The sequence below is a fragment of the Agaricus bisporus genome (genome assembly GCF_000300575.1).
Source record: "Agaricus bisporus var. bisporus H97 unplaced genomic scaffold AGABI2scaffold_8, whole genome shotgun sequence".
NCBI lineage: Eukaryota > Fungi > Basidiomycota > Agaricomycetes > Agaricales > Agaricaceae > Agaricus > Agaricus bisporus.
The window spans coordinates 1,666,754-1,678,892 of record NW_006267371.1 but is presented as its reverse complement, the minus strand read 5'-3'; the positions used below and the strand labels follow the sequence as shown (position 1 = coordinate 1,678,892).

General features: G+C 45.5%; 6 protein-coding genes across 6 annotated transcripts; 2 read left to right on the top strand and 4 right to left on the bottom strand.

Moving 5' to 3' along the window:
* Positions 1-343: 343 nt before the first annotated feature.
* AGABI2DRAFT_120337 (hypothetical protein) lies at positions 344-1,446 on the bottom strand (the record flags this gene model as incomplete). Its single annotated transcript, XM_006463461.1, has 5 exons — positions 344-354; positions 408-514; positions 581-999; positions 1,069-1,300; positions 1,361-1,446. 5 exons carry the CDS (start codon positions 1,444-1,446, stop codon positions 344-346), a joined length of 855 nt encoding a protein of 284 aa, XP_006463524.1.
* Positions 1,447-2,743: 1,297 nt separating this feature from the next.
* Positions 2,744-3,857, bottom strand: AGABI2DRAFT_120336 (hypothetical protein; the record flags this gene model as incomplete). The annotated part of the gene is made up of 4 exons (XM_006463460.1): positions 2,744-2,754; positions 2,807-3,428; positions 3,486-3,711; positions 3,772-3,857. The coding sequence occupies 4 exons, from the start codon at positions 3,855-3,857 to the stop codon at positions 2,744-2,746; spliced, it is 945 nt and encodes a 314-aa protein (XP_006463523.1).
* A 993-nt stretch (positions 3,858-4,850) lies between these two features.
* AGABI2DRAFT_187099 (hypothetical protein) lies at positions 4,851-6,830 on the bottom strand. Its single transcript, XM_006463459.1, has 7 exons — positions 6,704-6,830; positions 6,564-6,644; positions 6,433-6,508; positions 6,262-6,373; positions 6,025-6,199; positions 5,140-5,963; positions 4,851-5,083 (listed from the first exon to the last, which is right to left on the bottom strand). The coding sequence occupies exons 1-7, from the start codon at positions 6,764-6,766 to the stop codon at positions 4,888-4,890; spliced, it is 1,527 nt and encodes a 508-aa protein (XP_006463522.1). The 5' UTR covers positions 6,767-6,830; the 3' UTR covers positions 4,851-4,887.
* A 361-nt stretch (positions 6,831-7,191) lies between these two features.
* On the top strand, positions 7,192-8,160 carry AGABI2DRAFT_73780 (hypothetical protein; the record flags this gene model as incomplete). Its single annotated transcript, XM_006463458.1, has 6 exons — positions 7,192-7,281; positions 7,343-7,410; positions 7,465-7,504; positions 7,562-7,823; positions 7,883-8,061; positions 8,119-8,160. 6 exons carry the CDS (start codon positions 7,192-7,194, stop codon positions 8,158-8,160), a joined length of 681 nt encoding a protein of 226 aa, XP_006463521.1.
* A 98-nt stretch (positions 8,161-8,258) lies between these two features.
* Positions 8,259-9,218, bottom strand: AGABI2DRAFT_137899 (hypothetical protein). The gene is made up of 4 exons (XM_006463457.1): positions 8,975-9,218; positions 8,833-8,912; positions 8,667-8,759; positions 8,259-8,615 (listed from the first exon to the last, which is right to left on the bottom strand). Exons 1-4 carry the CDS (start codon positions 9,124-9,126, stop codon positions 8,545-8,547), a joined length of 396 nt encoding a protein of 131 aa, XP_006463520.1. The 5' UTR covers positions 9,127-9,218; the 3' UTR covers positions 8,259-8,544.
* A 1,705-nt stretch (positions 9,219-10,923) lies between these two features.
* AGABI2DRAFT_194324 (hypothetical protein) lies at positions 10,924-11,731 on the top strand (the record flags this gene model as incomplete). Its single annotated transcript, XM_006463456.1, has 1 exon — positions 10,924-11,731. A coding segment is annotated over exon 1 (261 nt), but the record flags the coding sequence as incomplete, so codon positions are not given.
* Positions 11,732-12,139: the final 408 nt, after the last annotated feature.

The window sequence follows — 12,139 nt, the reverse complement described above, 5'->3', positions numbered from 1 at the left end:
AGCTACAAAAAAAAAAGGTTATTTTTTACATTTCCTAAAGTATTCAAGTCTAAATCGAAAGGATAAGTCCTAGCGACACAAAGACAATCGCGGTCGGTAGTGTGACTACACAGTACGACCAAAAAATGGTGCGGGTTATAAGTCGTTCGAAAGAATAGCGTACATTACACCTGAAGCGGTTGGGAATACAAAGGTGATCTTGATACATTGAGACAGCAATGCGTAGAAAATTCGTGGGCCAGTCCAGCCAATGCCGATCGCCCTATAGTAAGACCTTCGCAACACCCTCAGTGCTAAAATTTTTAAGACTCTAAACACTTCTACTTCATCGATCACTGAATGTTTAGGTCTCCGCTGATATAATCGTCAGAACGAAGATTGCGTTTACTGGTCATATTGATACTCACTGCATATATCTGTGACGGCGATTTTCTTATCCTTGTCTCCTATTAAATAGCAGATTCTGCCAGAAATTGGGCATAGTGAAGGAAGATACCAATCCTCTCTACCGTCTCTATGGTGTGGCTTCAAAAAAGCAAAACAATCACTCTCCTTATGAGACATTATCGATAGTACTAACTGAGGTTTTGCAACTTCATTCGGCTTCAGGTAGTAGCCTACTAGATCACCTTCCGAGTGTCGATACTGCATTGCCCCAAATCGGATTTCATAGCTTTGGAGTGTAGCACGCTGGAATATCAGGGAAGGTTTTTCTGCTCGTCTTGATGTCTGTGAGGCCGTTTTAGATTGCTGTAGAACGTCGATATCAGATATTAAGTCGATGATGACGTCCTGCAACTTGAAGCACGGGAATTCGCTCAACGTTCCTATGATGTGGTGCATAGTCTCCTGCGATAGTAGGGATTCAATAGGCATTTCATCCATAACTATGGGACTAGGTTTTCGGTATGAACCTTGAGGTTCCAAGCTTCGTAGCTCAAACACCGCAGCGTCATCGTCCTTCAACAGTAGGACAAAGCCCGACACTATGAACACATCCTTGTAAATAATGTTAGCCACACTGGCGAGCATCTCTTCCTGATCATAGATACAATTCATTCGACTTACATCAAATGTCTTTCCTCTCTCCCCCATTGCCCATAAATTGTTGAGAAAATCCCACACCAGCAGATTATACCATTGTATATTAGGCAATCTAGCCACTATTACTAGGCGATCGCCAGAAATAAGTGGTGTCAGTACGCCCTCATCTACTACCTCATTTGATGTAGCGATTTCACTGAAAATAGGCTCGCCGTCCAGAGGGAAGATCTGATAAATAGAAATCTGCGTGTGACGTCTTCCATTGTCCCAAAACAATTAGTAATAAGCGGGGACAGTGTATGTATGTACAACTTACATCGCAGATGGATGTGTGGAATGTTTGAAAAAGCTTATGATCGCCAACTGTAAACCCATGCCGTCTTTCGTAGGCTGCATAGACATGGTGGACTTCTCGTACCGTCCCATACAATGGGACGCGACCAGCTTCTTCTCACCGTCTACATCCCACAGCTGGAGTGTTCTCGATGATAACAAAATAATAAATCGTCCTCCAGGAACGAGGTATAGCGTTGTAGTAGAATCACCTTCCGATAGTTCGAGGTCAAGGATTGTGTGAACAGTAGGAACCAGTGTCTTTTCATGGTTTCTCATCAGAAACGCGGAAATCCTTGATGGTGAAGTAGCAGCTCGCAACAATTGCTCAGTTGTCATGCTGTTGATCGGAAAAGTGGGGAGGAATACATCATTTTCAACGCAGACATCAGTGAGTGCTTTTATCCAGACAATACGTCGATTATTTGCTTCGTATAAGTAGCGGCAAGTCTAGTAGGGGGATGAAAGAATGAAGTTTATTATAGAAACAAAGAACTTAAAAACTGACTTGTCGAAGAGCTATCAAGTCGAGAGGGTGCAGAAATCTCATGAGAGAGATTAGGACATCCGGCGGAAGAGACGTGATTTTTGATTCAGTATCCCGTGTTAGCATCATTACGAAGTAACAACGATGGAAACTGCCAGGGAACTGCGATACTTGAGTTGGAAGTAGTTCAAAGGACGACCGTGAGATTGATGTCACAGGCTCACCCATTGCCTAACAACAGTCACTTATACGTCGCGATCCGGATCCTCAAAATGAATCGCCAATAAGCATAGGACTTGTTTCTTTCAAATTTCCATTTTTTGCCTGCCAGATAAGTATATGGGAATGACCGAGGAGCCCAACGCAAGTGGCGAGCCACACAACGTAGAATATGAATATGTCCCTAGAGTCCTCAAGCTCACGCCTCAAGGTGACAGTTTAGCTACAAAAAGAAAATGATTTTTTCCTACGTTTCATAAGACCAACACCAACGACGACGGAAGTCAACTATTGAAAGTCTAAAGCATTCAAGTCTAAAATCTCGAAAGGACAAGACCTAGCAACGCAAAGAGAATCGTAGTCGGCAGTGTGTCTACGCAATACGACCAGAAAATAGTGCGAGATATAAGTCGTTCGAAAGTATAGCGTACATCAGTCACCTGAGTAACTCGGGGCGGAAGAGAAGCGAATGAGGCGGGAATATACAACGGTGATCTTGATATGTTACTGGAACAGCAATGCGTAGAAGGGTTGTGGGCCAGTCCAGCCCATGCGGATTGCCCTATATTGGGACCCTCACAGGTTGGAGTAATAAAGGCCACACCTCAAAGCTAGAATCTTCACGTCTCTAAACGCTTCTACTTGATCAATCACTGAACGTTAGGTTTCTGCTGATATATCGTCAGAACGAAAATCGCGTGTATAGATTATATTAATACTCACCGCATAAATCTGCGACGACGATTTCTTTCTCCTCGTCTTCTATCAAATAGCAGATTCTCCCAGAAATTGGGCATAGTGAAGGAAGATCCCAATCCCCTCTACCGTCTCTGTAATGTGGCTTCGAAAAAGCAAAAGAGTCGCTCTCCGTATGAGACATTATCGATAGTACTAACTGACGGTGACGTTTTGCAGCTTCATTCAAGTCCGGCTTCAGGAAGTATCCTACTAGATCACCTTCCGAGAGTCGATACTGCATCGCCCCACATCGGATGTCAAAGTCTCGGGGTGTAACATGCTGGAATACCAGGGAAGGTTCTTCTGCTTGTTTTGATGTCTGTGCAGCCATTTTAGATCGCTGTACAACAGACTGTCCTGATTTCCGGTCGATATTGGAAATTAAGTCGATGATGACTTCCTGCATTTGGTTGCTCGGGAGGTCACTCGACGCTCCTGTAATGCGGGATTTAGTCTCCTGTGATAGTAGGAAATCAACAGTCATTTCCTCCATCTGAATTGGACTAGGGTTCCGGTACGAACCCCGAGGCTCCAAGTTTCGTAGTTCCAACGCCCACACATCCTTGTGTTTCAATATTAGGACAACTCCCCACATAATGAGCACATCCTTGGAAAAAACGTCAGCCGCACTGAGAGCATCTTACTTACAATTCATTCGACTTACACTAAATGGCCTTCCTCCATCCCACATCGCCCATAGATTATTGAGAAAATCCCACACCAGTAGGCAATGCCATTGATTCCGCTTCTCAACTTTTATCACCAAGCGGTCACCAGATATAAGTGGCGTGAATCTGCCGTCATCTACTTCATTTGACACAGCAATTTCACTGAAACTAGGCTCACCGTCCAGAGGGAAGATCTGATAGATAGAAATCCGCGTGTCGTGTCTTCCATTGTCCGGAAACAATTAGTAATAAGCGAGGACACTGCATGTATGTACAACTCACTTAGAATATGGATGTGTGGAATGTTCGATAAAACTTACAACCGCCACCTGTAAACCCATACCGTCTTTCGTAGGCTGTACAGACATGGTAGAGTTCTCGTACCGTCCCATACAACAGGACGCGATCGGCTTCTTCTCACCGCCTATATCCCACAGCTGGAGTGTTCTCAATGATAACAAAACAACAAATCGTCCTCCGGGAACGAGATATAGCATTGTAGTAAAATCACCTTCCGATAGTTCAAGGCCAAGGATCGTGTGAACTGTAGGAACCAATGTCTTTTCATGATTTCTCCTCAAAAACGCGGAAAGTCTTGAAGGTGAGGTAGCAGCTCGCAACAATTGCTCAGTGGTCATGACGTCGATCGGGAAAGTGGGAAGGAATACATCGTTTTCGACACAGACATCAATCAGCGCCGTAATCCAAACAATACGTCGATTATTTGCTTCATATAAGTAGCGGCAAGTCTACGGTGGATGAAAAAGAGAAGTTGACACATATTATAGACAAAAACAATTTGGAAACTGACTTGTCGAAGAGCTATCAAGTCGAGAGGGCGTAGAAATTTCATGAGAGAGATCAGGACATCCGGAGGAAGAGACGTGATTTTGGATTCAGTATCTCGTGTGGGCATGATTGCGAAGTAACAACCTATAGAAACGGCGATAGTTAAGGGAGGTGGAGAGTTCAAAGGACGGCCTGAGATTGATGTCACACGCTCGAGCCTTTCTTGGCACCAACCCAACAATAATCTTAAGGCAGATTATTACTGTCTGTATCATCTTCCTCTGAGCTATCTAAAGAGTTCCTTATATCCGAATCGTCGCATTCGGTTTCTTGAGATAAACCGCTAACAGACATACGGTTCATTTCTTTCTAACTTCCACTATTTTGCTAGTCAGGTATATTGAAACGACTGAGGAGCCAAACAATTCAACGGATAGATTGACAGTATTCTACAAGAAAGTGGATATTGTAATTATCTAAAACATATAAGAAAGAACATGCGCAGATACAGTCCAAGCCAAAAAAAAAGAGAAGTATTTTTTACAACCCATGAGGCCAACGCCAGCGATAACAACAGTCATATATCGAGAGTCTAAAGCATTCTTAAGTCTAAATTTTCGAGAGAACGAGACCTAGCAACACAAAGAGAATCGTAGTCGGCGGCGTGACTACGCAATATGACCAAAAAATGGTGCGGGATATAAGTCGTTCGAATGCATCACCAGATGCGGCTTGTGTGATTTGTGCCAGCGTGACTGCGGGAGGCGAAGCCAATAATAGAACATTGGTGACGACGAAGACGGGGCTGTGTTTTCGGCAAATAATCAGTTTAGGATTGGCGAGAGTGATCGAAATACATACTCTTCGAACACAGCATGGAAATCATATTTGGCGGAGAATATGACTAGAGGCATCAGTGTCAACGGAGTCAAGATCATCCTTGACATGATAGAAACAATGACAGTCTTTGTTTCTCCTTTCCTCGCTGCTGCCTTTCTAGGGGGGTTTGAGGATTCTACATGGTTAGCCTTTCCAAATAATCCTCTGCCAAGGCTGGCTAATGTTGATGTCGATTGATTTGTCGCGAGCATCGAGGGAGGAGGTTTCGGCGTGTTATTTTCGGACTCAGGTGCCTCGGGATAAAAATAGGCACCCAGGACAACCAGAGTGACGGGGATTGAGCAATTTCCAGCGGAGGAGATGGCACCATTGAGCGGGTGGGCACTATGCTGTAACCAATATTGTAGAGGCGGAACACAAGCAACGACGATGGAGGCTAGTGACGCCCAGAGTGGGACAGTCATAAAAACGTGGATCGCTTTCAAAACATGGAGAACAGATTTTCGAATCTTTCCAAAAATCCCAACCTCCGGTCGATGATCGAAACCAGGAAGTTGATCTTCATCGTTGGGCGATGTAGGTTCATATTGAGATAAATCGGTGCGAGATAAATTGGGCGAGTTTGGGAAAGAGTTATAGTAGGTGATGTGTCGGCGGAAGGTAGGCGTACAGTGATGAATGCCTAATCTTGAGACATCTACATCCTCAGGTTCACCCGTGTGTGGATAACTGTTTTGTCTGCCATGCGCGTTTTCCCCAAGAAGTGGTGTAGTTTCTTCAATCTCGGTCTCGGCGGTCTCCGGGTCAGCGGCCGAGAGCAATTTGACACCATAACTCCATCTAACCTGCACAGCACCGCATATGGTTAAAAAGGGGATAAAGTTGATGTTGATAGACACGACTTACAATCATTCCCAGGGTACTATACATAACCAGATAAGTTAGAGCCCGGCCGAGCATTGCGTCCGTATTGTCATCGGCGTCCCATCTTAGAGCGGGAACGGTTACAACAAGACTTTGCATGAGTGCGATCGGAAGTGAATTCGAGTTCATGAACATGGCGGCCGCCATCGCGAAACTCCTACAAACCAACATGCACGTTCGTCGACTATCCCCTTTTGATAATCATCATATATGACGTACCTCTGGGAACGTTTTAACCGAAGTAACCATCCGAGAACAAACGCCGTGAGGCCGGAGGCGACTGTTACGATGACGAAAAAAATTGGGATAACCCATAACTCGCGTAGTTTCTCTGTGCTTGAGGGTCAGTGCTCGAAAGACACGACAAAAAGAAAAATCAAAACTACGTACGGGGTGTCAAGAAAAATGCTACTTTGGAAAAGAGCAGAGCCGGGGTAAACAATGAGACATTGAGACGATTGAGGCGCTGCAAGAAATTTTTTGTTGAGCTTGATAGGTAAGAAAGGGAGAAATGAAAGAACCTTCTGAGTTCTCTTGTCGAGGATGCCGCGATACGCCAGAACATAACCGGCGAGGCAAAGAACGAAAACTTCGAGGATGGACTGTACAGAGGGTGATCATGAGATGAGCAGTGGAGGTGCATATAATCGTGGCCACATACATTAAAGACGACGAGGAGCAATGAGCCAAACGGTGTAGCCGTTGACGCAGAAGATTTGATCATAAGCAAAAAGAGCGAAAGAGCGACGGATTGTGCTGGTTTGAAGTAGGGAAAGAAAAAGTACACTCCGCCATAAATACTCCTGCGGTTCAATATTCATTATTCAATAAATTGCCGGAAACTGCAGTGGGATGTTCCACCTTCACCACACATGCACTGCCACCCGATCAGTTGAGTCACATTATCCGTCACAGCCTCAGACGCCAAGTCCCAGAAAAAAGCTAAGTCATGTCCCGTTTCTCATTTCTTGTTATCTCGAGGCTAGTCGACAGCTTTCTTCGCAGACCTCCTTGGCATCGAAGCAGACGAGAACGTGAACTCTTCTTGCAGAAGCAGACTTGCTCTCCACTGGCTCCAGTCACGACACCAATCTGACGAGCTCTTAATTACTTTTGCACCGCAGTATATAAGTTTCCACAGCCCTCAACATGGCCTGGCGTTGCTCAGGAAAGACCAACTCCGAGCTTATTGTCAACATGGCTAAGAGCGGAATATTCAAGTCCGACCGGGTATCCAAGGTAGAGTCCTTATCGTCGCCGTATTCTTCGGGGCCCTTATTCACGGATATTGATTTTGAAGGCGATGACGCTTACGGATCGAGCCGACTTCGTTTTGCACAAGGCTAGTGCCTATGAGGATTCTCCTCAGTTGCGTCTGTTTTAGATTCTCAGCATGGCTTGGCTCACCAGCGACGCTGGTAGGGGAATCGGGCATGGCGTCACCATCAGCGCACCACACATGGTCAGAACACGCACTGGTTACTGCTCCGCGGAGTCAACTGACGTATTTACCCCCCAGCATGCCTATGCTTCAGAATATTTACTCCCTTTTCTCCATCCAGGAGCCAAAGTTCTCGATGTGGGAAGTGGATCAGGTTATCTAACGGCCGTTTTCCACCGGCTTGTTGGTCCTACAGGCAAGGTAGTTGGGATAGACCATATTCCTGAGCTAGTCGATCGGTCTATAGAGAACCTGAATGCAGACGGGCTTGGCGAGGCACTTGCAAAGAAGGAAATTGAAATGGTGGCAGGGGATGGAAGAAAAGGGTATCCAAGCAGTGGTTCGCAGTAGACAATTACTTCCGCACGTCTTGGCACTTCACGCTGATCTTGATGACAGGTCCTTATGACGCAATACACGTCGGTGCTGCTGCCCCCACTTTGCCTTCTGAACTCGTCGACCAGCTTGCCTCTCCTGGCCGTATGTTTATCCCCGTTGGGACTTATACGCAATACATCGAACAAATCGACAAGGACGAGAATGGTAAAATTACTACTAAGAAGATTATGGGCGTCTCCGTGAGTATGAAAACAACCTTTATGAAAGACGCTCAAAAATTAATCTTATGAGCACAGTATGTTCCATTGACGGACAGGGATCAACAGTGGCCCTTGTAAAAGACGGACTATTAAAAAAGTGTGAAATTGTATATGTTCCTTTTACTGATTGTTGTTTGAATCACAAGTTTGATTGCGCTCATCCCCCCATAAGGCTTGCTCCTCATGCGTTACGTGACCAACGCTTAACGCTAAACGAGAGGACATGCGATTAAGAGCACAAAAGTAACTACCGACAAACCGACAACAGCTACACTCAAAATCCAAATAACAAGCGTTCGTGAAATCACCAAGTCCATAAGTCCGTATGTTGTAACAACACGAAAATTTCAAACTATAGTCCGTTCAAATCAGTTGTGTCCAAAAATGTCACATCAACCTGTCAAATATCGTTTTCAATATGAAACAAAATTAAACCGCCACGTTTGTTATAGAAGGCGCATTTTAAGCGGAAGATTGACTGGGAGCGGCCTGGATCGAAAACGTAGGTCCCGCGTTTCCTGAATCGCCAAAGACTGATTCATGTTTTTGTTAGATTCGGGAGTGTGTATGGGTTGTTGACTTACGAATGAGCTGATAATCGTCACCAACAGGTAAGATGGGAACGGTAACAGTATGTTGACCATCCATAATATCGAAATCTTTAGCCAACGGGTGGTCTAGAAAACAAAAAATGTAAATATGCAACAATCAGAAGGGGGAAAAAAGAACAGAAGAGAATAAAAGACGTACCGACGTCCAAGCGGCCTCCTTTCGAGAGGATAAGTCTCGAATTACGCTGGGTGATCTGGGTCGGAGGACGAGAAGTATCCCTTAAAAAAGAGAAATGCGGCTATAAGGGCGCTGGATAGGAAGCAGAATATATCTAACTTACCAAGTCACAGTTTGGTTAGTTCCAATTATCCATACAGCACCTTCCGCTGGGGTTATCAAAGGCGGTGCATACACGTTAAGCGGTGCACCATGACTGACACCAGTCAAAGTCGTCAAGAGAACGATAGCGACAAAGTAGATATTAGTGAACATAGTAGGGAATGAGCAGTACATCGTTTGTAGAAGATGCGATCTGAGGGTGGAGGGAAGGATGAGCCTAAAGAAAGGGGAGTGGGGTGAGGGGGCGAGGGGGGGTGAAAAAGGGGTGAAAGAAAAGTAGTTATGGAAGTTGAAGAATTAGAAGTCTGCAGTATTTATACCCTTAGGCTACCCAGGCTTACGCCACGTTCCGGGATCACTCCACAGGACAACAACCTTCGATGGCGGCAGACGTGCGGCAAAAGTTTGGGGGCACAACGCTCATGAAGCCGGCGTCCCAATAATGGATCAACAATTGCATAGATAAGATTATAAGAGTCTAGACTAACAGACACTTGGAATGAGAAAGTATCCCTTCATACAACAGCCCGGGCCCATTGGTCTCATTTTTCGCGATTTATACGAACTTATGGCTAGACTCCATATATCGTAACCCGGACGACAGATAGACGACCGTCTAAAAATAGCCCACTTTTGGGGCATGGATTAATTTGTTGCGTGGTTTGAGCTTGATGCCATTATAAATACCTCCTGTTTGAAGTGCAACCATCATCATGATCATGATCAAAAGACCATCCCGCTTACTTTGTTATTGCGCGGCAACGTCTTTCCAAGCATGCCTCATTTATTTGCTTAAAGTTGGAAAGGGTTCAAACTAAACTAAACGCTAACACGTGGCATTAATGGTTCTGAGCTGTCAGAAATGGGGGGTTTTTTTTTTTTTTTTGAATGAGACTTGAGCCGAATTTGGGTGCTTAGAATAATGCGTTGGTGGGTTCGTTTCAGTTATCATTTTGAAACTTTGTGCAGGTTGATGTGATCAAGTTGTGTTTCTACGACCGTCTGATCAATCAAGCCATATTACATCGACAACGAATTTTAAGGCATACTAAACTTTCAACAAATTTCTTCTCCACAACCAATCTCATACCCCCTCGGGTTTCGCCTCCCTAAAACTTCATACCGCATCCTCAAACAAATACAATAAATAAATAATATTCGCCAATTCTCAATACTCCAGTAATCACCCCACACATTCCCAATTCACTAAGTTCCACAGGCATATAATTCTCGTTTACTACGAGGAGATAATCCCCATACATGAAGCCGACGCGATTCTTTTTTTTTTTCGCGAATATGAAGAATATAAAGTTATAGCTGGCGTGTATGACTTTCGGTTAATGTCGGGAGTGGAAATCGCTTACCGAAGTCGAAGCGCTCAACGTACTCTGTGTGATTTAGTACCCATAAATCGCCATACACTAGGTCCAGAAACCAGGGATTGCTTATAAGCAGCGTACCTAAGAAAATCAACACAAAATGAACGCAAAAATACAATAAACTGTTCATCGAATAAACATATGGGAAAGTACTACAGTGAAAAAAATTCCGGAAAGAAGCTCTTCCCAAGTCCTTCCGCAGTAGCTAAATCTATATCGACGAATTTGATAACCGACACAAAAATTCGTACACGCCAAGAACGGCTGGAAAAACATTTACTTGTCCTTTGTCTTTCGAGGTTAAGGTGAGGTAGTAGCAAGACGACGCAATCCAAAGTCGCTTCTAATGGAATTGGGCATTTCCATAGAATTTTCCATTCCAATGTACAATCGATATGAATACAAAAAAATCGAATCCAGTCATGCGGGTATCAAAAAAAAAAGTCGTCAATGGCTAATATTTACAAAAGAAAGTGCGTTGCAAGTAGATATACAAATGGTATCGAATTGAAACGTAATCCAAACGTTCAATGAAGCGCATGTTAACCCAAAAAAAAAACGATATAGTTCAACTTTATGCAAATTCGGAACGGATGACCGTTCGAGTAGAGGAATGAGCGAATAAAGAGCTCAGGAGGTGAAGCGTGTCCGGATCTTGGTGCAAAGGATCAGAGCTTATACAAAGCATTTCCAAAGTATGAGTTAAAGAGAGTGATTGAGGTGGGTCATGAGGGAAAGACTTGGCATGCCGAGACCACGTCTGGTTCTTTTCTGGGCAGTAGTCAGTGAGTAGATCCGGATAGAGTTTGATGTTATGGAGAGTGAGATGAGTTATGGAGCTGTGAGAGAGTGTGGAAATGAGGGTTGAGGGTGTGTCGAATGAAAGGTTATGGAGAGAGAGGGAATGGAGGTGAGGTGAGGATGCCAAGAGAGAACGGCGGATGTCTTGAGGGATGAGGTTCCAAGAGACTTTTGGACCGTCTGGAAAGACGAGGTCGAGAGAGTGGATATTTAGTTTTTGAAAGAGAGTATGTAGAACGTGAGGAGACGTTTTGAGAAACCAGGGTGCACCGTTGAGTTGGTCTCGCCTTGCGAGGGAGGGAAAGAGAGTTCCATCGATGATGGAGAGACGTTTAATATGGTGGGCAAGTGAGGGGGACGTGGACAAGAGATGGAGGAGTTTGGTGCAAGCATCTGGGAAGACAGAGGTGAGAGCTGTCGCGGGAGGACGGCGGCGAGGGAGGAGGGAGACATGGGCAAAGAGACGGGCGTGTGCGAGGGGGAGAAAGCGGGAGGAGAGACAGGCACAGGCAGCGAGCGAGAGCGAGTCTAGATGCAAGAAAACGAGGAGCCAGAGCTCTGGGGGAAGAGAAAGAGCCATTTACATTTTGTTTGAGAAACCAAGCGAGGCCTATACTTAGGAGAGCGAGCGGAGTGTGTTAGTTTGGGCGGAGAACAGATCCTGGCTGAATTGCCGGCAGCTGCCCGCCACTGTCGGACTCGCGCCTCTGTGCTGACGACGGTGGACGGGGGGTGGTGGGTGGTGGCTGTTGCGCACGGGCCCTCTTGGGTGACGAGATGTGCACGTGCGAAGATCTGCGTTGGTCGCTCTCTCGCCCTCGCTGCCGGGGATCGGAGTTGTAGTTTTGCGCGCTGCCCCGCCTCGGCCATTCCCCCGCTGCCCAAATGGCCGACCCGCCAAAGGCCCCCGACAGCGCCTACCCGCCCAATGTCCTCCCCTACCCCCAGCCCTACTCCCCCTTCCCCCGCCACCCCCGGGCTACCCC

Coding starts and splice junctions, on each gene's coding strand:
- AGABI2DRAFT_187099 (XM_006463459.1), bottom strand. CDS start 6,766: ATGATCAAATCTTCTGCGTCAACGGCTACACCGTTTGGCTCATTGCTC. Junction 6,374..6,432: donor AGCATTTTTCTTGACACCCC/GTACGTAGTTTT, acceptor CCTCAAGCACAG/AGAAACTACGCGAGTTATGG. Junction 6,200..6,261: donor CGGTTAAAACGTTCCCAGAG/GTACGTCATATA, acceptor GTTGGTTTGTAG/GAGTTTCGCGATGGCGGCCG.
- AGABI2DRAFT_137899 (XM_006463457.1), bottom strand. CDS start 9,126: ATGTTCACTAATATCTACTTTGTCGCTATCGTTCTCTTGACGACTTTG. Junction 8,913..8,974: donor ACTAACCAAACTGTGACTTG/GTAAGTTAGATA, acceptor CTCTTTTTTAAG/GGATACTTCTCGTCCTCCGA. Junction 8,760..8,832: donor AGGAGGCCGCTTGGACGTCG/GTACGTCTTTTA, acceptor TTTGTTTTCTAG/ACCACCCGTTGGCTAAAGAT.